The sequence below is a fragment of the Danio aesculapii genome, chromosome 24, assembly GCF_903798145.1.
Source record: "Danio aesculapii chromosome 24, fDanAes4.1, whole genome shotgun sequence".
Classification (NCBI taxonomy): Eukaryota; Metazoa; Chordata; class Actinopteri; order Cypriniformes; family Danionidae; genus Danio; species Danio aesculapii.
Genome location: NC_079458.1, coordinates 24,695,030 through 24,721,307, shown reverse-complemented (window position 1 = coordinate 24,721,307; position 26,278 = coordinate 24,695,030). Strand labels below are relative to the sequence as shown.

At 35.2% G+C, this 26,278-nt stretch overlaps 1 protein-coding gene across 1 annotated transcript in view; it reads left to right on the top strand.

Annotated features, from left to right (window-relative positions):
- The window catches only part of pip4k2aa (phosphatidylinositol-5-phosphate 4-kinase, type II, alpha a), a 52,738-nt gene that overhangs the window by 5,854 nt on the left and 20,606 nt on the right, over nt 1–26,278 (top strand). The window contains exon 2 of the mRNA XM_056450364.1: nt 26,072–26,169. Within this exon, the coding sequence (XP_056306339.1) occupies nt 26,072–26,169 (98 nt within the window). The remainder of the gene's footprint in view (nt 1–26,071; nt 26,170–26,278) is intronic.

Genomic DNA, 26,278 nt, shown 5'->3' with positions numbered 1-26,278 from the left:
CATTTTTGTTGCTATATTTTAACAAAATGTGTCTGAGGCTGCGATGAGGAACTCTCATTTCAGATAGTCTAATGAAACTTAGATCTGAAGTTTTAATGCATGCAAGCAAACTATGAATAGCCTCATATGTGACCTTTTAGGTCTTTTTCTGTAACCATCTACAAGGTTTTGAATGAGCCTTTTGGTTAGATGAATTCCTTCCTGTTTTTCACTGCACTTTTTGTATGAAAGTGCCACTCTTATGAATTGTTAAATTTATCTTTTATGCCATGTGTAACACCTTTACGTGAATGAAAACATCCAGCTGAGGTTTACATCTGAAAGTGCACCGTTTATAAAGTTATTGACTCAAAAAAAAAAGAATCATTATTATTAATATTAGTATCATTATTAATCAATACATTTCTACATTGGGCTCACACATACTCTGTAGCACGACTGCTTGTTGTTGCTTCAACACTATCTTGAAAACCATGATGGGCTTTCTGTTTCTGACATGCGCTGCACACAGTAGACCAGACTGGGTCATCAGACCCCTCACCACAGATTTGTGTCACATAAACTAGGATGGGTTTGGAAAAAGTTAATCGCTGAACAAATCGTATGGGGTCATTGGGATAATTAGGTAAAAATAAATGCATATTATGACATGTTATTAAATGTGGTATTTTCATATGCTTTCAGGTAGGGCTGCACAATATATCGTTTCAGCATCGATATCACAATGTGCACATCCACAATAGTCACATCGCAAGATAATGCAGTGTTGAGTCTGTATTATAATGGACCAGGATACATGTGGTTTGTAGAGTCACTGCTACGTTTAATCGTAATACAGTGAAAGTTTAGCATTTGCATGTGTTTTTAAGGTGTGTGACTGAGCATTTCTGGAGAGTTTAGAACATTTGGCCACAAAAAATATGATGTTTGTAGGTATAACAAAGATGAATTTTATTTAATTATTTGTGTATAAAACAAAAACATTTCTTTGTAGAATTTTTGTCATGTTCTAGTCCAAATATCTACATTTGAAAGTGAAAACAATATTATTATACTTACCTCATTGGCAGATAATTTTGCTTGTTTTAAATTTTTAGATATTTTGACTGCAAAACAAGACAAACAAAATAAGAAAAGCATTTTTTGCATCATGATTATTCAATTTCAGATCATTCAATCAGACAATTTCCCTGAATACTGTTAGACTTCCCAAAAATCTGTCAAATAGAGCTATAAAAAACATCTTATGAAATATTGTATTAATATCACAATATTTATCGCAGGAAAATAAAATATTGCAATATCAGATTTTTCTAATATCGTGCAGCCCTACTTCCAGGTAAACTTAACAGCAACACACTTAACAGCAGTCACTGAGAATGAATCGCAGAAAGATTCTCCTTGATTTCTGGATTGCACTGATTAAATCACTCATGATTTTTTGCATGGCTCGTCAGTGAGCTATGTCTCTAGCTGTTTCTCTATATGCACTCTTTACTGATCTTGTGTCCTCATGTTCTCGGTAACGTCATCGTCAACTGCCAAAGTTCAGTTCCAAAACTCAATACCGCAAGAACGGAGGATGCATGAAATTTTCCTGATGTGTTCCTGGTATCGAGGATGCACCGATGCAGACTTGAGCGCAAAACTCGTTCGAGAAGTCCCAGAAGTCATTGCGATTGAATAAAGGAGGTGGGAAGCGTAGCATTTTATATAGATTTATTATTAAAGTTCAAAGATATAACTTATTGGTCTCAGGAGTTTTCCTAAATGAGATGGTGAAAGTAAACATTACCACGAGAATCTTAATAAAGGCATAAACACATTAAGGTTGTTTACTTGCTGAAATTCGTATTAAAAATCTGTTTTATTTGTAGTGTGCAAAGTATATTTGTAAGGTTTTTGTGCATGTTGTATATACATATATTGAAAAGGGGAAAAACAATAACTCATTGTTTGAATGCTGTAATGCTAAAAAAATTCAGTTAAAATGCATGAAGGTCATGTGACCATCAAGGAGAACGCAGCGTCTTATTTCTCACAGGACACATTCTCTGTTTTCGCGGTCTCCCGAGTTTGTTCTTCCAAGGTGAGCTGGCAAGACTGGTCTCCACAATAACGCAAGTCCATTCTCTGCGTTCTTGGAATTGAGAAACAGCCACTGTATTAAAAGCTGCTCCATTCGGAGCTTTCGATCAGCTTCGATTATTTGTGCTGCCGTATGATTAACAGTTTTGACCATTAAATAATAAGTGGACTTTGTTGTGTACTATGTAAACAACATAGCCCCTGGTAAAACGACATTTAACATAGTAAAAACATTGTTACTTTTTTTTTGCTGTTCATACTTGGCAGGTTTGGTTCAATTAAAGCAAAGTAAACAGTAAACATAGTGTAAACATTGAAATCCAAACCTTGGTGTGCACTAAATAAGCAGACCGTGACCCCTGAAAAGATGGGTCTTAAGCCTCCTCCAGATGAACTCTGGAATGGTGTGGTTTGACTGAATTGTGAACACATCATGGACAAAAGACGTCAAAACCAAGCAAATAACAGGACATGAGGTCACAAGATGTGACCCAAAAAGGGCAGAATACTCAGACATGCCTGTTTTTCAGTCTTAAGAATAACAGCTGAACGCGAAGCAGACAGGGACTAAATGTTTTTTTTTGTGGTCCCTCAAAGAAACCAAGTGTGAACGCACCCTAAATATGAAACAAACTATTTGGATCCTTGTTTTCAGTAAATCTGTTTTTGAACTAGCAATGACGTTTTGATACGATCAGGATTTAAAAAAAAATTTCTAACCTCTTGTATGTCAAAGATTCAGGAAAATCCCACTAATGGCCCGTTTCCACTGAGTGGTACGGTATGGGTCAACTTTATCAGGCTTGCATTTCCACTGCCAAAAGGGTACCAGTGGTACCGCACAAATATTTGTGTATAAATGTTCATCACTAACCTTTCTATGAACATGATTTGATTATAACTGCAGATCAATAAATGCAAAATAGCCTACTGTAACGTCTGCAATTATATAAAATAAATAAATAAATACAACATATTTGAACACATACAGCCCCTTACAGTCTCTGAAATGTTACCAATTACAGAAAAACTACACACAACATACATTTAGTCCTTATTTGGCTTCAAAAATAACATGCAACATATAGCCCACAGTAAGTACAAACCTCTCATCTGCATCTTTAATCTTTACCAGCACATGTAACCTCTTGTTAGAAAGAAAGTCCGTCATTCCGAGTTTATAATAGTTCAAAAGGTGATGATAATAGTTAAACATGGCAGCTTGTTCATGTTTTAGGTTGCTGAAAGAATCCTTTGCTGCTTTGTTTTTTCCGGCTTTTCCTTAGTTTTTTTTTTTGCCCTTCACACTCGAGTTTGTCCATTTCTAAGAGGATCTGATGTCAGAAGCACTTCAGTAATCACCTGCAAAGTTTATTTAATAAATAAAAGTTTATTTCAAATATAGATATGTGGCGAGCTCTCTGGAGAAAGTGAAACCACTTGCACTTTTAGATGTAAAACAACAGCAGGCCACAGCAGATTTTGTTCTTCTTGGTTTTGTGGCTGTTCATCAAGATGACAAGAAGGTTTGAACCATGGCTCATTATATGCATATAGTATTACGATGTAATGTCTCGCCGGGTTTTTTAAAAATGGTGGTTCTTTTGTTATTCTTCTGGTTTGTTTCACAAGCGAGTGACGTATCTCTGTAAACCAAAAGCGTTCAGTAGTGCGTCTCGTTCTGCCTTTTGGAACCCTTTTGTCATGCTAGGTATCCTTTGCAAAGGGTACCCGAAAAGTGGTACGGTTAGCTTTTTGGTACCCTTTGAGAGTGGAAACGGCCATAAAAGCATACCGTACTTTACCACTCAAAGGAAACAGGCTATGAATGCACTTTCCTCAACTAGGAAAAATGGATTTTTGTAATTTTGTTATTATTTAGTAAGCCTCATCTACCAGACCTTAACAACTTTATTCTGAGGAACACCTAAAATATCGAGATGATGAAAGTTAGAAGACCCTATGATATTTTGACACCGTTGCTTCTAATGATATATTATGCTATTTAATTTGTCACAATACAATCTCAGCCTGCATCAGATCTGATTGCTGCTTTTGTTTTTACACTCATGCACCCGTACATAGTAAATGAAAGCATTGTTGACGTCAAGAGGCTGAAATTCCAAACACCCCACTACAACAGTTAGATATGACTGCACGGCTTAGAAACAAAGAGCTTTATAAACATCTGGTAGGAGGATGAGCGTTCTCTGAACTAGGCTTCCTGCACTGATGGAGTGCAAACTTGTCAGCTCTGTAGCGGAAAACCTGACTTCGCTACCATGGAGACAAACAGGAAGTGGTAGTGTGAAACTTGGCCGATGAGATGGGTGCACTGAGATAAACGCTTAGTTATTGATCAAATGAAACCTTTGCTGCGGGCTTGTAATACACCTCTAACGTACCCTCAGGCCATGGCGAGTCTAAAGCTGTGAGGTATTTCTGTTTGAAGTATGAGGGAGCTAGTCCAGGAGATCCTGTGCAGCTGCTCCAGGCTTTGTTGAAAATGTTAGGCCACTATCCCTGGATTCTCAAAGGATCTAGCATGTAGGTGGAAACTGGGACAGTGGAGTATGTTGTCTACTCCAGTTTCTCACAGTTTCTAATCTTGTGCAGTGCAACGTCTTTAAAACTGCTCACGCCCCATCACCGGCTCACTGAGTAGAGTTTTATTGGATCAAGGTTGCAAGCTCCAACAGTTAACTGGTTTTTAGGCAGATAAAGACACATTAGTTTTAAACCTTGTTCACTCACATGTATCTGCTTTCTGTGTAATGATGCAGTAGCTCAATGGGGTATATGCACACAAACTTTATATTTCAGTCGGCCAGACCCAGGACTTCCTGTTAATTGTCATCCCATACAAAATCACAGTGTTTAACATCTGATTTCTTTTAAAAAACAGCGATCTTCACTGCCTGGCTGAGATACAATATAAAGTGGGTATCAGACCAAACAAGAAGCCCTGCATTAAATTACATTTCAGTGTTTCCTCTAAGATTTTTTCCAGCTGTGGTGGCAGCTTTTCACACAGATCCATCAACTACCAATGGCGTTACTTCAATCACAAATGTCGTGAGCGCAGTATTACAAGTCGAGATCGCATTTATGTAAAACGAGCATGCGGATCTTGCTCTGTTTCTGCACAAAACTTCTTGTGTGCGCTCATACGGTGCTCAAGTGCAGATTTTCTTGAGCGCTCTCAAATAAACGCTGCTGAAGTGTGATTTAGTGTGTTTATGTAACGAGTATGTCTCCGACATTTATTATATGTGCTAGGAATATTTATGAATGTCTCCAATAGACCTACAGAGCGGCATTAATGCGCCCTAAAGTAAAGTGAAACGGCCATAAACTCCAGCAAGATAAAGTCATTGCATTGCAAAACCATAGACCTTTATCTATAAATAAAGTATAATTACCGGTATATAAACTGTGTTCATCTTAACTGAAAGCTACGTCATGTTTGCTAGCCTCATGCATCACGCATCTGTCAGTCAGTCAGTCAGTCAGTCAGCATGTCACCTTAAAGGGTTAAACAAATAGCTCACAGCCTTACTACAATTACAGAAAAGTTTGCGCTGTTATAATTCATTTACCTTTTAATAAATTTTGGTGCGATTATAACCTGCTATTAAAAACAGCGACTGAAGGATTTGAATGAGAAGCTGTAATGTAGCCGTGGCGGGATGAATTTTGGTGTGGCGCCCCGCCACGGAGGAATGAATGTAGCAGAAACCATGCATTTTTCTGCGCCATGTCTTTAAATTATGGAAATTAATTTTACCTCAGTATTTTCAATAAAGTTTCTGCGCTAGCCTAATGACGGCACCTTTCATCTCTTTTTCCACTTTCACAACCAAATGGATGCTTAAGTCTATTTAACTGAATGTATTGTAATTACATTACAACGTCGATGCTGTAAAAAGAAACCTAATGAAATTGAAAAGCGTCTCATGAAGCTTTTACCGGAAGTTCATTGGCTGAAAAACACTAGCTGTGCATATATAGCCCATGAAAGAACAAACTTGAATGAACAGTTTCAGTATTATTTACAGTTATTACTGAATATTTTTTTTATTTACAATATCACACCCAAACAGACTCACTTAGACTCTAGTGCCTTCCTGATAAGATACTTGATTTATTCAGATTAAGTGCCGTGTTGGGCTACACCAATTGAGCTGCTTATCTTTTTTGGAGGACGCCTGGCGCAAACTCAGTGGAGCTGTACAGAGAACACTCTTGTCCACCCTTATACCACATGATTATTTAGATGCATTGTATTAACTACTAAAAAATTTGTACAAGAAAATATCCTAAATATTATGTGTATCCTAAATAGATACTGTATATCCTGCAAATATATACATGTGCATAAATTGTTGACCTCATTTTTGCACCTCATGATTTCATGCCTTGTATTGCACTCATACATTCCTTGGCAAAATGCATTTCGGGATTTAAAATTCAAAACATCATCGTAAGCAAAAGAGACAATAGCTCTGTCTCATTTCAGGGGCTGCATCCTCCGATGGATTGAAGTCCATACAGGCCAAACCAAGTGTTTTGAAATGAGACGATCTAGCCTACAGAGGATAGCTCTCATCACCAAGCAACCGTGACAGCTCCTGTTAATAAGCGATAATAAAATCAGTAATTATTTTTTTTTTTCCAAAGTGATTTTAAAAGTTATTTTAAGTGATCTGAAGGCAAAGCAAAGTTTACAGAAGCTAGAAACATATGTCCTTTGATCCATACATGTACATGTAAAAATGTCATCTGTCTATAAAATCTATTTTTAGTAAGACATTTCATACTCTTTTTGTTTTTTAACATGTTTAGATATCCAAGTAAAATAAACCTAATTCATACATTTAATCAGGAATTTTCTTTTAAAACGTCCTGCCGTTATCAGCGCGCAATGAATCTTGGGATGTTCGAGGCGTGAAGGATGCACCGGTTGTGTCCTTCATTACCTGAGAAACAAAAGACGCATTTTGAGGCTGCATTTGAAGGAGCCTTCTCATTTTTTACAAATGAGGCAGCCTTCGTCGCACCACGATGACGTAGCTCACTTCGAATATATCTTTCGGAGGACGCAACCTCTTAAATGAGATGCAGCGAATATTTTGTAGACGTGTCTGAATGTTTTGTTTTGACATTTTAGATGTGTGTCAGCCTGTGCATGCGGGTGAGGTGGAGTCCCTGTCAGATAAAACGAGGCATAAAGTTCATTTCGAATTACAGCACTGATGACTTGTTAATATGACCACATAATTTCAAACTAATAATAATGAATTCAATCTTCATTTTGCTGTCTTAACTCCACCTGATTAATTTGCCTATAGCTGCACTTGCTGGCCCAGGATGTTATTGATGGAGGAAAAATAACAAATTTCCCTTGTAAGTCAAAAATTGTTTTGTATGCAGTCCATAAGAAAGGGCTTGCACTGTTGTTATGCTTTTGTTTTCCTGTCAAGAAACCTGCATCATTTTGTGACGTTTAAGAAAGTTTAGGTTGAACATAAATAATAAAGTTTATAGTTTTTACCTTTTTTAGCTGGCTGTTGTGGCAGGCTAAATCTAGGTTTGATTTGGGAAATGCTTTAGATGCGCAGATGCAGGAATTTTTATTATGCGCATTATAAATTGATTACAGAAGATAGCCATGCCTGATACACATCATTTTGTTATATTAAATCAGCCGAATGCAGAAGCAGTCATTTTAACTGTACCTTGAATAAAATAAATACATTTACTATTATAGGACTATATTTTTTCCATTCTGTTTTTTATTTCCTGCTTGTTGTTTTATTTCTTAATTAGCCATTATATTTTCTATTGCTTCTATACGTCTTTTTTTGTATTTATATGGCTAAATTAAATAAATTTAAGTAACAGTGAATTTCTAAACTAACGTGTATCATTAAAAGATATGCTACCATATGCATTCGTCACAAATCTAAAAGTAGGAGCAATTACTGGGCTAATTAGAATACAATAAATATCAAGCCTATTTAAATTTTTTACCAATAATGATGATTAAGCCCATGATAACTCAATGTTATAATCGATATCTGCTTGTTAAACACTGATAGATATTGATATGATATGTTATTGCCCAGCCCTACCTCAAATTTTATTAAAACATTGTAACTTTTTTTCTTATCTTTTCAACTTTAAAGATCTTAAGCATATGCATAAAAGTGAAATGTGCAACACTTTTCAAGGCTGCTAACAGAACAGACGGACTGGCCTGAAATCAGCCAGAAGACCAGCTGGTCCCCGATCTAGCTGATCATGAGACAGTCAGATGACTACAGTCCCTGTCCAGTCAATAGATGCATCTCTAAAAAATATTTGGAAAATTGTAGTGTAACACAGTAGCCTCTAAATAAATTTATCATGGGGCAGGCACTAGGACCCAGCCAGAGGCTGCTTGAGAGCAATATTGTAAAGAAAAGGTATTAATAGAGCAGATACTGAATTAAACTCTGAATGATTGGTGTCAGTTAATAATTCAGTTATTTTTTCATATATTCTGACCAATATATTAAACGAGATTACACATTTTATGATGCAACATCATATTAATTGTGTATTTTGCTTTAATTGTCCTACTCTAAGTTTTGCAGCACTCTCTTGTGAATCAGTCATGTAACTGAACCAGCATTAGGGAAGGCTAGGGTAGGCTGTTGCACTACACAAGGGACTGTTTAACTTATTGAGGGATATTGTACGCAAAGATATTCTGTACTCGCATTTACGGTTTCAAGTCCGTAATCCTAAACACTTCATCTAAATCACACGTCAAATTTCACTAGATTACTGACCTTATCTTACTACAGTCAGTATTTCACTCAGTCTCATGAGCAGCAGCTTGCTCAGTCACACTACACATGAGTTAGACTATTTATTTAATGGTAACGATATATACAGTCATAACCTCCCAGCCCTATGTAAATAATAATAAAAATACTTCTGAATAATTGTAAGCACCTTTAGAATGACTTGGCTCACTTTTAAATTAATTTTCCTTAGAATTGATTTGATTTTTTTTATTTGATTTGATTTTGATGAATATACAAAAACAGAAACTAAATGTCCATTGTTTGTAACTTTTTCTATTAAATGCTGTGTATTTGATTTGATTTATTTATTTATTTCGAACAGAAAAATCATGTATAAAACAATACTTTAAGCAAAATACATTTTATCATAGCTTATTATTTTTCCCACCCCATTACCACACACCTCATTCATCTATTACTTCACCTTATTTGTTCTTTTACTTATCTCTTCTTTTTTCATGAGACATACGTGAGCTTTACATTAGACATAGTTCATCCTTTTGGCATCTTTGACATATTATATGGTTAATTCACCATTTGTACATTTTCATTTTATATTATAGAATAACAAAAAATATTGCAAACAGCATTAACTGAAATTCCATCATACCTGCTTTCTCATTTTGTTCTTTTATTAATCACCTCTGTTTAACAACATTTTCCTTTAGTAATATATATATTTTTATACATTTTACATTATACATTATCTGTATTTTTACAATCACCTCTATTAATCATTATATTCTTTTAATAATACACAGTTGAAGTCAGAAATATTATTTAAATATTTCCCAAATGATTTTTAACAGAGCAAGGAAATTTTCACACTATGTCTGATAATATTTTTTCTTCTGTGAAATTCTTGTTTTATTTCAGCTAGAATAAAAGCAGTTTAAAAAATTTTTAAAACCCATTTTAAGGTCAAAATTATTAGCCCCCTTTTTTTCTATCGTTATACAACTTACCCAATTACCCTAACCTGCCTAATTAACCAAGTTAAGCCTTTAAATGTCACTTTAAGCTGTATAGAAGTGTCTTGAAAAATATCTAGTCAAATATTATGTGCTGTCATTATGGCAAAGAAAAAATAAATCAGTTATTAGAGATGAGTCATTAAAAAGAGTCATTAAATATACTATTATGTTTAGAAATGTGTTTAAAAAATCTCTCCGTTAAACATATTGGGGAAAAACATAAACATAAACACTAATAATTCTGACTTCAACTGTATATTTATAGAACTTTTTAAATTGATTAATATCCTGACAATGTTTGAGAATCTGTTTCAGACTATTCTATAATTTCACATCACATACAGACATGCACATTTATTGTTGTCCTTGTCCTTGTTTTCAACCTCCTAAAGTTTTGTTCTTCTCTCAGATTAAATCCCCCTCGTCTTTCTTCAAAAAAAGTTTTGTATGCGTTTCGTAAGTAATTTATTCCTAGCTTTAAACATTAATTGTGCTGTTTTAAATTTAACCAAATCATTAAACTTAAGTATGTTCAATTTAAAAAAGAAAGAATTTGGACGCTTCAAATACTCCACATTTTCAAGCATTCTAATTACTTCTGTATTATAAGGATTGTAAATTAGATTTATATGTATTCCCCCAAATCTCAACACAATAACTCATATATGGCAAAGTGTGTTATATAATACATACATTGATTTATTGCCCTAGATAAATCTTGCTTTTATATACTTTCGCTACAGTTTTTACCAATTTTATATCACATTATTTTTTATTTATGCTAAAAGTGGCTAAAATGTTTATGATACACTGGATTACACTGTGGAGCCACCCGAGAAATATACACAAGTATCTGTGGCACTTTTGTCACTTTCAGTGTCATTTTTGCCTTCGCCCTTTGTTATTCACATGCACGTGTCTGACATACGGCATGTTTCACAGAAAAGGAACAAATATAGTTCCCTATTTGTCCACGTGATATACCAAGCCCTTAAAAGGCATAGATTTGGTCTCCAAAATAAGCTGTAGCTAGCGAGAGAGTGACTGAGAAGACCCCCTGTCGTAGCTGACAGGGGTCGCAGGGAGCCGTTTCTTCACCATTGCCAGCAGAAAGATTTTTATGAAAGCACAGTTCATACCTCATCCTGCTCACACATGTTTCTGCAAGCGCCCATTGCTTCTTAACCCCTCACAGCACAGCTTAGCTTTGATAACATTTCAAATAAACACTGCATTAATTCTATCCTGCATGAAAACAAACTACTGCGTGCCACAAACAGCAAAACATCAGCAGAGAAAGGTGTAAAGATGGAGATTTTGGTCCCCTCTGCTTTTCGTTAGCACTTTTTTTTTGGTTTGTGGGTGATTTAGTGTCATGTTCTCTGGTATGTGGCCGCTTGCATGTCGTCTGCAGCCTGTGCCTCGCTTGATCTTTGATAAATAGTTCATATAACAGCCTGGCGGAGGCCCAAAGAGCAGTTATGTTTCTTCTGGTTAAGACAGCTCATCTGTTCTATAAAAAGGATGTCAGCTTAGTTTATGTCAGCACAATCTAAAGAAAAACTAGTTTCAGTTTTAGTGATGAGTGGGCATAAACTTGAAATAAACTCATGAAATTTGCCTCCTTTGTTCATTTTTCTGCCATCCTCTTATGACATTAGCAGTCATATATAATTAATTTTGTCGTAATATTCCTAATAACTATTAAAAATAGCCTAATTTATGACTGTTGTCTGAAAAATGTGTTTACAGTATATACAGTGATCTGTATTTATTCATTATTCATGCTGTGCATTATAAAGCTGTGATTCCTAAATTAACTTGCCAGTGCATTCATAATTCTACATACAATTATTAATCATTCTAATGGAAATAACTACACACCACTGATAAATATCAATCATCATAATAATAATAATCAGTGTTGGGCACGTTCCTTTAAAAGAGTACTTAGTTATTTACTTCTCACAAATAGTAACTTAGTAACATAATTCCAGGCTCGAAATTAACCTTTGTTCTTGGTAGCACCGGTGCTCCTAGCTTCAAAAATTTAGGCGCATCAGACAAAATTTAGTCGCACCCACCAAAAACCTTTACATTTTCGCAGCTGTAGCTCCCTGTCATGGAAACTGAGTGATTGACAGCTGATATTAACCAATCCATTTGCGTTCTGTTCTAGCGCAGTGGACCAATAAGAAAAGCTTGAAGGCGGGGCAAGCATTGCGAGCTTTGTTTACTGCAGCAAGTTGACATGTAAACCATTCCTGAGCGCTGCGTTTGGTGTTTTTAGGTGCAAAGATGCTTAATGCGTGAATGCCTCCTAATTCCGCGCATGTGGTGAACATTTTGCTGTGAAAACTGGTCGCACGACATTAATTTTATGCACTCGCACAAATGCTCCCAAATTTATTTTGAGCTTGCATCAGCCTGATCTCACGAGGAAACGTAAGTATTTTACGTTTTCAGTTTAGTGGCTAATTTGTACAAATTCGTACGAGTTCAGTCATACGAAATTGTAAGATTTTTAAAACGGAGGCGTGGCACCTAACCCCACCCCTAAACCCAACCGTCATTGTGGATGAGCAAATCGTAGTAAATTAATTAGATCATACAAATTCATGCAAATTAGCCACTAAATCAAAAAGTTACAAATTGCAGTGAGATTGTGTTGATCACATAGATAAAATTTTGGGCGCATATATGGGACCAAAATGTTCGCAATTTCGAACCCTGTAATTATAAAAGTAACTAATTACCAGGATAAGTAACTCTTGTGTTACTTTAAACAAATCTAATTTGTCAAATGACTATAAAATAATTATAAAACATTGTACACTAATAACTAATATTGTTATCAATAACTAATTGTGTTATTGTAGGACAATGAGAGAGACAGCGGCAGCATGTCCTCAACTATATCTAGATATAATTTTGTTTAATTCTGAGTAGTAAGTGTTTGCGATGGAGAAAAATTCAGTTTTAATTGCTTTGACGATGTGGCTTCGTCTCTTCCTTTGGTAGCAGAGCTCACGTTATCACCTGCATAGCCACTAATTTTGTGTGGGCATGTGACGCCGTGAGGTGCTTCATTAGATTAGAATTACTTGTCACCGACGCAGAGGGACTCTTTTTTTTCCTGGGCATAAGTTGCACGATACATAAACATTCTTGCCTTTCACCGCAACAAGGGAAAAGTAGTGCTTATATTTCCAGTGTGCAAACGCTACCTTTGAACTTGTTGGATTTGCCATCATTCTGACTCCTGTTCGTTGGTGTGTGCCACTGACTGTGCATGTGCTTGTGTGTGAACACCAGCACTACTCTGCCTCTGATTGGCAAACGAGAGAAATGTACTTTATCAAAGCCAATCATCACATTCTCAGACACATCAATCATCACGCTGCTTGGTTTTGTGTCCGACCCCAGCCCTGAACACACACACACACACAAACAGAGACGCTGCTTGCATGAAAACGCTTCAGTGTTGTCAATTATAGTAAGCCACATTTTATTTTCAGTAAAGGCAACGGTGTTGTAGCAGGGGAAACTGTATATAAAGTGTTAAATAAAGTATCACTGTTAGTAATGCCATTTATTTATAGCACCGTTATTCCCATCACTGATAATAAAACATAACCTATTATTATAAAAAGGGTAAATTATAATTATAAATATATAAGTAATAATAATAAACAAACATTCATCATTTATTTCTCTATTGGCCTTTATTCTTTGGTGAAGTTACTGGATCTTTATTGGCTTGAGACTTCCAGTCTCGTTCACTTCTATTTATTTTATCTGTAAAACAACAGCTCATTATGCTGCTCAATGTTGCAAACCATTGTTTTTTATTATTTATATTTTTATTCATGGCCATAAACAACTGTTTGCTTCCCCATATACAAATGAATCGGAAGTTCTAAATCAATTGCAGAAAAGAGCTAACTAGCCCATTGTGGAATAGGGTCAATGCAAAGTGAGTTTACACAGGATCTATACGAGATACAAATTAAATGAAGTGATACATTGTAGTTACACTACATTGTACAAAGTGAATGAAGGGATACACTTTTACAACACATTGTAACATCTTATTTAAGAGTAATTTCACTCTGGTGTATTTTCCCTTGTAGGGTTGGGCGATTTGGCGTAAAATCTGAATCTCAATTAATTGAACATTTTAGCTTGATTATGATTAATGAATGATTATTTTATTTATTGCCCTCATAGTTCACTGACAGGTTTTGTACAGTAAATATGCTCACATATTACAAGTGACAGATATTTTTGAATGAAGGGTACATTACTTTATTTCAAAATAATTGAAGGAAATACACACTATCTACTATCTATGATTATTTATTGAGCATCAACATTGAACAACTGAAATTAAAACTGCCTAAAACAAACTTTGCATATTGCAAATCCTGTAAATACTATTTTTAACAGTGCATTTCTTGGATCTTCTGTAAACAAATATTTTAATGTAAATAATAACTTTAATGTAATGGAAAATATGCCGTCTCAAGGGAACTCTGGTGCAGCTTCCAATCATCATCAATGTGGTGCAAAGTGGCTGCAGAAGTATAAATCAGCCTTAACAGAGCAGGGTCACGTGACTCCACACTAAAAGTAAGTAATTGAAAAAACTGACCTGGAAAAATTAGATCAATTATATTCCAATTAATTGGCCGGCCCTGTTCCCTATTCACAAGGAGGGGATGTCAAACTTTTGTTTCTTAACCAGTAGGTTAGCTTTTTTAAATATATACAATAGTCAACCTCAGATAATGATAGATCTATTGGGATCACTGCATTTAGATGGGGTGATGGAGTTGGTGAAGAAAGGATGCGATTCCTGAATTTAGATCTATCCAAATTTGACGCTTATTATGCCGTCTCAAGTTAAATATTGGCAAGGAATCCCAAATTACTGACTTGTTTTACTTCATATCCTTGAACAATCCTAATGAATAATTTTTTCGTTGTAACTAACTAGTGATGGAGGTGCAGATAATATTTTACTCTTCATACCTAGTGCTCAACATAGACTGATCTCTGACCACAGTCTGAAAGATGAGCTGAACTCGCTGAGCAGTAACCACAGCATGCATTACAGCCTCTTTAAGCTTGCTTGTGTCAGGAGTGAGGTGTTTTAAAGGGTTTCAAGTGACCCTGTTTAAAATGCCTGACTTCCTTTTGCAATTTGCATTCGCATAAAGGGTTTAGGTAACCCAAAGCCTACTCAGATCAGCCCACAGGTTTCCCCATGGATGGGCAAGAAGCCTACCCATGGTCTCTTTGACAAAAATAAACGGAAAACCTGGAATATAGCAAGTCTGTCTTTGTTATTAAAAAGGTTGAATGTAATGGGACCCTGCAGGGCTAATTCAACAAATTAAAGAAACAGCGAAAAAAATGGTCAGTATTAATATTTTTTTAATTGACTCTGCTCATCAATCCCCTGAGAATTTTGTGCATCTTCAGAACAAAGATATTTCCAAGACTTCCTCCAGAGACCAGTTCAGATACATTCAAAGTCCATAAAAGAAACCAAACACTTTTTTTTTTAAACATTCAATGTGATTTCAGAGGTTTAAATGTAATCATTCAAAGCTCAAGTCAGTCTGTGCGCACAAATAAAAACAAACAAAACAAAAAAAAAAAAACTGTAAAAATGATTTTGCTCACTAGTTTCTCTCCTGTGTCAGGGTTTTCGTGTTTTTAACTACAGGCATGATGTATTGCCATTAGAGTCAGCAGCACAACATGCAAGCACACATCCTATTTCCTGTAGTAGACGTGCACGGTGCACCCAATATATTCTTTCTAATAAATAAATTCCAGCAATAAAATTAATGACTGTTAGATATATTGTATTTTTCAGTAGATGACTCCAGCACATGACTATAAGTTCCATCAAAATACTGTTGTTAAGAGAAAAAACACACCAATATGTTGCACTGGTTAAACACTATAAATTCATTCAGAAATAATGAAAAACAGCTTACTGGAAGCCTTGAGACAAAAATCTTACCAACATTTAAAAAACAAATTATTTTAGTTACCTTCACTCAATCAGTTTTTTGTGTCCACAGCAAATTATACGTTTTGGAAAATAAAATATTGGTGAAATAATGTTCTACTGGCCTTCAAAATAACGTATGTTTTTGTAAAAATATAATAAGTTTACCCAGCTATGACGCCTTCCACTACTGAGCAACCCAGAAATGTGAAAAGGGTCTATTATCAGATTTGATGCATTTGAAATCAACACTAATCAAAACCTTTTTACAGTCTATGATCAAAACTTTTTAAAAATATTCATGTGGCCACCACACTGCTTTACGAATGAACTGAGCTGACGATAATTTAACTGTGCTGTTTCGTTGATATTGGATTATGGCCTGTTGTTGCATACATCATGTTAATCGCAATTAGGCATGGGCCGGTAAAAGATTCTGATATGATCACAATTTCATAGTGTTGTGATTGCTGCTCTAAAATATATTCTTTTTTAACTTTTTTTCTTTTGATCACAATATATTTTAATTTGAAAAATATTTTAGAACAGTAAACATGTCAGACTAAATAATTCTAATGAATCATTGACATCTGATGTCTTCATTTGTTTCAAAAACACTGATATTAAAACGGCATCTTTGGATGTCTTTTCTGCTGGAGATACTGTTGTCATAAAGAAAACATAAGACAAGAAAACAAATTTAAAAAACACATCGTAGGAATGGTACACCAGAAATTTCTTTTGCGTTTTTTAAAACCTTGACTTTTCCAAACCACTGTATACCTTGAAAACGGTTATCGTCCCATGCCTAATCGCAATAATGGTCTTTTCATAAACTGCTGTATTAGTTTAATCTTAGTGATGGTGTACGCGGTACTCTTGTTCTGACTTGTACTTATTAAAATATAGAAAAGATTAGGTGATCATACTAAATTGAATTAAATTATCAGTGATTAAAACATTTTGCAGACAAATGAATTTGAAGGAGAGTATATAAAGAAATAAAGTTAAAATTAATTAGTATTTTAATACTTGGTTTTACAGAAGTTGCCATAATAATTGTAAAAATGTTAGTGTTTTTTTTTTTCCTCTGGTATAAAAAGAGCATTTGGCATACTCTATGGTTTCCTCTACATTCATTCTTCCGTGACGGTGCGCCACACCAAAATTCATCCCGCCACAGCTACATTACAGCTTCTCATTCAAATCATTCAGTCGCTGTTTTTAATAGCGGGTTATATTCGCACCAAAATTTATTAAAAGGTAAATGAATTATAACAGCGCAAACTTTTCTGTAATCGTAGTAGTGCTGTGAGCTATTTGTTTAACCCTTTAAGGTGACATGCTGACTGACTGACTGACTGACAGGTGCGTGATGCATGAGGCTAGCAAACATGATCTAGGTTTCAGTTAAGATGAACACAGTTTATATACCGGTAATTATACTTTATTTATAGATAAAAGTCTATGGTTTTGCAATGCAATGACTTTATCTTGCTGGAGTTTATAGCTGTTTCACTTTACTTCAGGGCGCATTAATGCCGCTCTGTAGGTCTATTGGAGACATTCATAAATATTCCTAACAAATCTAATAAATGTCGGAGACATACTCGTTACATAAACGCACTAAATCAAACTTCAGCAGCGTTTATTTGAGAGCGCTCAAAGTTTTTTAAGTTTAACAACTTTATTAATCCCACCAGGGGCAATTAGATTAGGGTAATAGCATTTCATGATACAACGAACCCCTAAAGAAACAAATCACTTACAAACAGTGTTTAAAATCATAAATAACTTAATAAATTATTTAAAAAGCTTCATAAATAACTTAATAAATAGTTTAAAAAAAAACCTTGGAAAGACACATGTATTAGAAATGTAAATTTAAAACTTGCTAAAATGTAAAGTTGTAAAGCCTTATTGCCTCTGGAACAAAGGTAAATTTATATCTGTTGGAAGAGCATTTAATGCTTCTTAACCTTCTTCCAGAGGGCAACAGAACAAAAAAAGGCTTCAGAGGATGGGAGTCATCTCTTATCACACTTTGAGTTTTCTTTAATACTTGCTGTTCATGTACCTCTACTAGACTCCTCAGAGGTAAACCAATAATCTTGGAGCAAGTCTTGACTAAGTTTTGAAGGCGATTTTTCTCTCTATCAGAAAGTGAAGAGAACCAGCATAAAAAGGAAAAGCTTAATAAACTCTCGATATAGGTGGTATAAAAAGTTCTTAGTATATGTTTTTCTATAAAGAAAGAGTTCAGTTTTCTAAGAACATACATCTAAGAAAATCTGCACTTGAGCAGCGTATATTTGAGAGGGCGGGCAAAAAGTTTTGTGCATGAACACAGGAAATCAGCGCGCAAGCAGAGATCCGCATGCTCTTATTACATTAATGACTTGTAATACTGCACTCACGACATTTGTGATTGAAATAATAGTTGATGGATCTGTGTAAAAGGCTGCCACCACAGCTGGAAAAAATCCTAGAGGAAACACTGTACTCTGTAATTAACATTCATTACATACATTCAGCATAAACTTTAGCATTTAGAATTTCATGTCAGTGTTTTATTTACGCAAATAATTATTGTAGTGGGAATAGCTACATCACTGATAGAAAAGCATTTCTTTTTCGTTCACTAAGCTAAAAATCCAGAAGGAAAGCCAAATAACTGACTCTTGGATGTCTGACGGTTTGCAAAATTGACACACAGAACAAATGAGGTAATATAATCGCAATTTGAAAGACAAGAAAAAAAAAAGATAATCTGCCTCCTATAGGTAGCACTGCTCACCCACAGTGCAGAGCTCAGAGACACCCTTCAAAATCCAGAAGCCTGGCATTTGACCAGCCAATAGGAAAGTCTCGAGGGACCTCAATGCTCTCCATTATCTGAGAGGTCACATCACAGTAGGTTGATGCAATTTCTCCTCCAAGTCTTGGAAGACAACCTGTCTCTAACTTGCCTATGAGAAAACTCAGTTGAAGGGTTTGACTGGCAGGCAGGCAGCCCCGTAATGCAACTTTGACCTTTGGTTGTTAGTTTTATGCATTTATGAGCAAATATCTGCAGTGCACACCTTAATTGAAAGCTGTAGATTTGATTAGATTTATTAGAGATTGTAAATGCAAGACGTTTTTTGTAAATGTCAATTACATTATACGTTATGGCTGTTTGGTTGCATTTGTTTGTTTATTTTCTGGCTTTTTTATGTAATTGATTTACATTGCATAACATGTTTACAGTGATGCACACTATATTATTTGTGCTATAAGTTATCAACAGATATGCAATTTTGTATCTGTTAAATGGTAAAACACTTTTTAATAGAATTTTCTTTTTTACATGTTTCCATTTCTTTCATTAGGTTTTCTACATGAAATATCAATTACAACACTCATTTTATAATTATCCTTCCATGTTGTTGTTAACACTACCCTAAATAAACACTTCCCTTCCTCAACAGCCTATAACTCCCCTTTGAAAAAATGAAATAAACATAATTAATAAGTAGATACCTTTTTTAAATTCCGAAAATATATTAATGGATATTTTTGAAAAGTTTTTTTCCTTTTTTTAGGGATGCTCCGATCGATTGGCCAAAGATCGGTTTCGGCCAATAATCACATTTCATAACTCGATTGGTACTCGCTAATCTGGCCGATCTCATGAACCTATCACAATTGTTTGTTTATGAGTTTACAAGTAGAGAACATATAAGTGTTTACTTATCAGAACTCAAAGTTTTGTGTTTTCAACAATATTGCAACTTCATTAAAACCTGGCTGGAAATATTAGGGAAATTAAATAATAATAATAATTTTTAACTCATCTTTAATAATATAACTTATTATAATATACATATTGTAATAAACAGTAGTTTATGGACCTATTTCCTTCGAGTAAAATAGTAATGGATATATAGGTGCGCATTATAACTTCTTATGCATCAAATATGTGCTCCAAACTTCATAGTGAAAAATTGAATTCTTCCATCATTTGCAATGTTTCCAAATTGCTTTGTTGGTGATTTTTAATACCATTTTTTTAAAAATCTGTTTTACCTATTATTTTATGTAAAGCTGCTTCTGACCATGACATGTCCACACTAAATGGTTATAAGAGAAATGTTTAAGGAATTACATGCATCTTTATTTATACTTTTCGGTAAGGAGATATCTCCACTTAAGTATGATACTGAAAATGTGCTTTATGCATTATAAAGCTTAAAGCATCAGAATCGGTATTTGGTATCGGCCGATTACCATCATGAGGAATTGGCTGCAAAAATCCTGATTGGAGCATCCCTATTTTTTATGCAATTGTACATGGTGTATCCCTAAAATTTCCACATTTGGAAAAAAACTTTTACAATCAACACTTCAAAATGAAAATTTAAATGTTTTTTGAAATCTTTGCAAATTTATTACACATTTTTTAGTACTGAAGTATTCACAGCTGTTGCTCACTATTTGGTTGAAGCACCTTTGGGAACAATTACATCCTCAAATCATTTTGAGTAAAGTGCTACATCTTTGGTGCACCTTTTTGGGGGGGAAATGTCCCTATTCTTCTTTGCAGTGCCTTCTCCATCAGGTTGAATTTGAATAATATGTTATTGATATGATACTGTTTGGATGATGAATTTGAACTTGTCTTTGCCATGAATATAGAAACTGATGCTGACATGGCATAAAATCATTAATAAACAAATAATTTAATTCAATTTCATCTTTCTTTCTATAGTGCTTTTACAATGTAGATTGTGTCAAAGCAGCTTAGAAGTTCTAGTAGATTGAATCTATAGTCCAGTTTTCAGAGTTTAAGTTCAGTTTAGTTCGTTTCAGCGTGGTTTTATTTCACTGCTGAAAGTCCAAACACTGAAGAGCAAATCTATCGATGCGCAGCTCCACAAGTCCCAAACCAAGCAAGTCAGTTGCAACAGTGGCAAGGAACAAACTTCAATTGACGAAAGTGAAGGAAAAAAAACCTCGAGAGAGTGTTATCAGTTTCACTTACAGGCAGCAGTTGATTTTACATTTTAGTTTTAATTAATTTATACTAGCCTCAGTTTTTAATATAAGCCAGAAACCATTGTAGGCTGTAATTGTTATATTGCTGCACCCATTACTTTTTATACAGCCAGGTTATGTATTTATTTTCAACAGCTTTGCTGATTGACTGTCTCTGCCGAAAGTGTCAAACCCAAAATCTTCAATCTCCCATGGTGCTTCATGCCTATTTGATTACTTATAATTATCCCGGTGCATGCACATCCTCAAACAAACAAACATATCGCAGTAATTACAGCCTTCTGCAGTCCTCTAGAGTTTTCTTAGTGCTATTGTTATTTATTTATTTTTTAATAGAAGGAAAGAACCTATGAGTCACCAGCTCTCTTTGTTGGAATGAATACAGTGCACAGCAGTTTTAAATTCCTCCTTTTCACAGAACAGCAGTAATTTCCGTTATTACAGTTATATTACAAGATCGTTTTAGTGTTTTCACAAGAGCAAACTGTGCAAAGAAGGAACCAATGACTGTTGAATGTAGCACATTGTTTCAGATCCTGAGCAGTGTAAAGCAGTGCATTGTGTCACAGAGATATCACCCTCTGATGAGCACAACACATCACTCACACTGTACCAGCACATCTCAGCACCTGCTGTTTGTCTGCATTGATTGGTTCGCTGTCACATGACTAATTATATTAATGGGGTGGTTCCGTCTAAAATGAATATTGCGGCATCATTTATTCACCCTATTGTCATTACAAACCCAAAAGACTTCCGTTTGTCTTCATTAAAAAAGATATTTTTAAATAGCTCTGATGCTTCAAAATGTTCATGAAGATATAAATATGGCACATTAATAAACTGATTTAATCTGAGGCTTCTAAAGAGACATGATCACTTCATATAATAAACAGGCTACATTTAACTTTTTATTTCCCCATAAAGTTCCAAATTAAAATGCTGTAGATTGATCAACCTTTAATTTCCTAATAAAAGGCCCAATCCCAATTCTATTTTTGTACCCTTTCCCCTTGGCCCTTGAAACAAAGTGTGAAGGGGAAGTTTTTTTAAAATCACATCCAAGAAATTGGACACCACTAGGCATGGGATGATAACCGTTTTCAAGGTATACCGCGGTTTGGAAAAGTCAAGGTTTTAAAACTGCCAACATTTTCTGCTCTACCGTTCCTACGGTATATGTAAGATTTTTTTATTTACAGTTTTTTTTTTTTTTTTTGGTTTTAAGACAACAGTATCTCCAGCAGAAAAGATATCCAAAAATGCAGTTTTATAAAATTGTAAAGAAATCAGTGTTTTTGAAACTAATGAAGACAGCTGAAGTCATCGATCGTTTGAATTATTTAGCCTGATGTGTTTACTGCTTCAAAATATTTTAAATGTTTCTCAAAATAAAATATCTTGTGTTTAAAGGGCAAAAAAGTTTTTGTTTTTTACCCAGACAATTAAAAATAATATATTTTAGAGCAGTCATCACAAGATTGTGAAACTGATATTTTTTATAACTTATTGTATATATATTGTATTTTATAACTATTATGTTTCGATTTAGTTTCCATTTTAAAGTATGATTAGTCTCTGCGACCCTTTTTTTTGTTTGAGGTTTTCACTTAAATTGTATCCCGGACGGGCCTCCACTTTTGAGTGCCATGAGGCCAATTTAGAATTTTGCGCAGACATATCCTTCACCAAACCCTGATACACATGTCTTACAAAAATTGTAACAGCACGTTGTGTCGATGCGTAGTGGAAGAGCTAGTGTGGGTGGGGCCAAGAGCCACGGGGGCGGGGAAAGATTTTGTTATAAAAGATCATGTGATGATAAAAATGTGTGTGAATGGACAAACCGGCAGGCTGAGCACATTGTAAAACATCTGAAATGTTGTTTTGGTCATTCTAAAATGCCTCAACGCCTCATTTTAGTATTGGTGTAATTAAATTATTAATTACCTCCAGAGAAAGGCCAGTGTTATGAGTGCTTAATAAGTGTCTAGCCCTGTAGAGGAGCTTCAGATGAACACGTTTATTTTGTTTTCTTTGATCAAAATTATTAAAAAGTTGTTCCTTCTCTCTTTCTTGAATGAGTAGGTACTGCTACAGTAGCATTGTACACATAAAAATATGCATTAAAAACCCAATACTTGACACAGTGTAGTATAGAAACTCCACCGTCTACTAGTGTTTTAGATGTGTTATTGCTAAAACAGCAGAAAGAACTAAGGGCGCACTCACACTATGCTAACCGAACCGTGCCCAGGCCCATTTCCCAGTTCGTTTGAGAAGTGTGAGTGTTCTGAATCAGGCTCAGGCACGGTTCAGTTGGCCGGCCCTGGCCCGGTTGGAAGAGGTGTGCTAAAGCGCGGTTAAATTGGGCTTTGGCACGGTACGCTTGTAGTGTGAGTGCAAAGCACACCTGAGCCCGAAACTGAAGACGAGACGTGACTTTTAAGGGACTGTTTCATATGCATTCATTAATCATTCTTACTGTTTAATGAACGCAAACTGTCGTAGAATATTAAAGATGCAACCCCCTCACTGCATGACAGCTGCACCTTTAGCAAACCTCCTAATTCCTGCCATGAGGACTTTATGATTGTTTATGAGCGTCAAAAGTGGCTGATCTGTTCGCCGAAATATTTGACTGCGTCCCAAATGACTAAAACGATATAACTAAAGAAATCTCCACTGCTTCCGTTGCTTATTTTACGGGCTTGATTAACCCTTGTGTGCTTTTGGGGATGTTTTCTTCCACTCTGAGGGGATTTTAAAGCCCAATTTGGCCACAACTTTCTCAGTGTTAAAGCAAATGGAATGGGTTTTTTTTGGGGGGTGACAAATCTTGCTTTGACACATTTTTTGGGGAAAAAGCTATAAATTTTTTCTAAAACTCTACAATACACTCTGGGAAAATTGACTTTCGTTTTGTTAGTTGCTGTTTTTGCCCCATTGATTTCCATTATAACATTTTTTTGATCGCAGAGCCATGACACTATATAATCATGCATTCTTAATGTCCCAAATGACTAAAACGATATAACTAAAGAAATCTCCACTGTGCTGAGCGAGAGCGCCTCTTAAACTGAACAGCGCATCATCGATGAAGTAAGCGTGCTCAGGCCCGAATGCAATGAGAGTGCAGGCCATCAGGGGAGAAGGGAGGGGGGGGGGTGAGCATGCTTCGGCCCTGTTCACCCTTAGAAATATAGATGTCATCATCACAATACTGTGAAACCGTGATTTTTCATCCAAGGTTACCATACCGTCAGAATCTTATACCGGCCCATGCCTAGACACCACCATAACACCTGCATCATATGCCATTGCGATCTCTTGCTTCATCAGAGATTGATGATCGCGACTGCTGTTGCGTTATTTTTTGTTATTTATCTTGAGGAAATCACTGATGGCATATCAATGTTATCATAACGATGTAATGGCAATAAGCTCATAATTGTACTTTGTATACATCATGGCCACATTCAACTGTGTAAATACATGAAAACTGTAAAAAGCTCATTCCCAGCCATTTTTCTGACAGGGTATTCCAGTGTCAGATGTGAAAGTATGTTGTGGGAATGCTATACAGGAGTTATTATTAGGGATCATAGATAGCCAAATTTAGTAGTTTTTATTTTAGCATTTTTTTAAAGCATGACGGCATGATTTTTATGCACATGTGAATGGACAAACCAGCAGGCTGAGCACGCTGTAAAACATCTGAAATGTTGTTTTGATCATTCTAAAACACCTTGACCATTTCAGTATTGGTGTTATTAAATTATTAATTACCTCCAGAACTGTCAAGAGCGTCTGTGCTCCACGTCTGACACCTTCAAACGCCACCAAATGTTCATTGAATGTCGACATTTGTTTTCTGAGGCACAAGTCATTTATTAAATAAGGAAAAGATTCTCGCAGCTTCTCCTACCGCAGTAAATTTTGATATTTGCCGCCAGTTAATCAGGAAGTGACGATTTTGTTCTCTTTGACTCATTGGATGGAAACACTGCTTTATTCTCACGCTTTACATGCAATATTCCTGTTTTGCTCATACATTTTCTTCGCAACTTTGGATGGAAACATTGCTTTCTGAAACTGAGTGCAAGAATGAATCAATTTATATATATTTTAATTCATGCTGTTGTTTAATTATGAGCAAAACTTTACAAAGAACAAACCACTGCTTAAGAAAAAACTAAACTAATGCTGACAGGAATAAAAGGCAGCAAACTGGATAGCCGGTGAAAGCCCCAACACATGTAAACACCACATTAGAATGTTTACACAGTCCACTAAACATTTTAATCGGAATGATTTTAATCAGAATTACAAAATAAGTGTAGATGTAATTGTTGCAGACAAGTATTTTATAATGGTTTAAGTGAGTGTTTACCTGAGAGAATAATACAATAGGGGAAGCAAAAGCAGAGAGTAATTGCATGAGCCTTTAACGTAATCACCTGCCCATTCATTTTAAATTATACGTTAATTTTGCAGTCAAAACAGTGTGACATGTAAAAAATGTGAGAGTTTGGTCTCAGTTGGGAGCTCTGAAGTCCATTTTATCATGTATTTAATTTTTACATTTTGCTGTTGTTACATGTATTTATTTATTTATTTGTTTATCTATTTATTTATACATTTCTATATATATTTATGCATTTATAATATTTTTCATTGATATTTATAAAGCTGAAATTTATAAAGATTTCAGTTTGCGTTGGTAGCAGGTTTATTGAGTGTTTTTGAATTTGTTACTCAGTAACAGTCTGACACAGTTTAATGAACTGATTCTGATAAGTAATTTGTAGTCAAACACACCCACACACCCTCAGTTTAAGTGCATGAATTTTAAGTATATTCTCTAAAGTATTTAAATTTCATTATTACATTTCAATAGTATTGGTTATGCTACTATTAAAGTGTATTATATGTATGTTTAGAAAGGCTAACCTACTCTCTTTTGGTATTGCTCACAGATTTCTTTTCCCATATTCAGTGACTACCACATTTGACACTCATTTGAAGACCTCAACACTGAACAAGGAATCATTAACTGAATCTCTCTCTATCTCTCTCCTCATTTTCTCCAGATAAACGAGTTGAGCCATGTTCAGATACCCATCATGCTTATGCCTGATGACTTCAAAGCCTACTCGAAGATTAAGGTGGACAATCACCTATTCAACAAGTGAGTTCCTCTGAGACTTTTGACTGTGTTTTGATCCAAATTAGAACCTTTTTGTTTTGTGAACCTGTTAAAATAAAGGAGTACATTTCTATGCTAAATTGGCTTTATC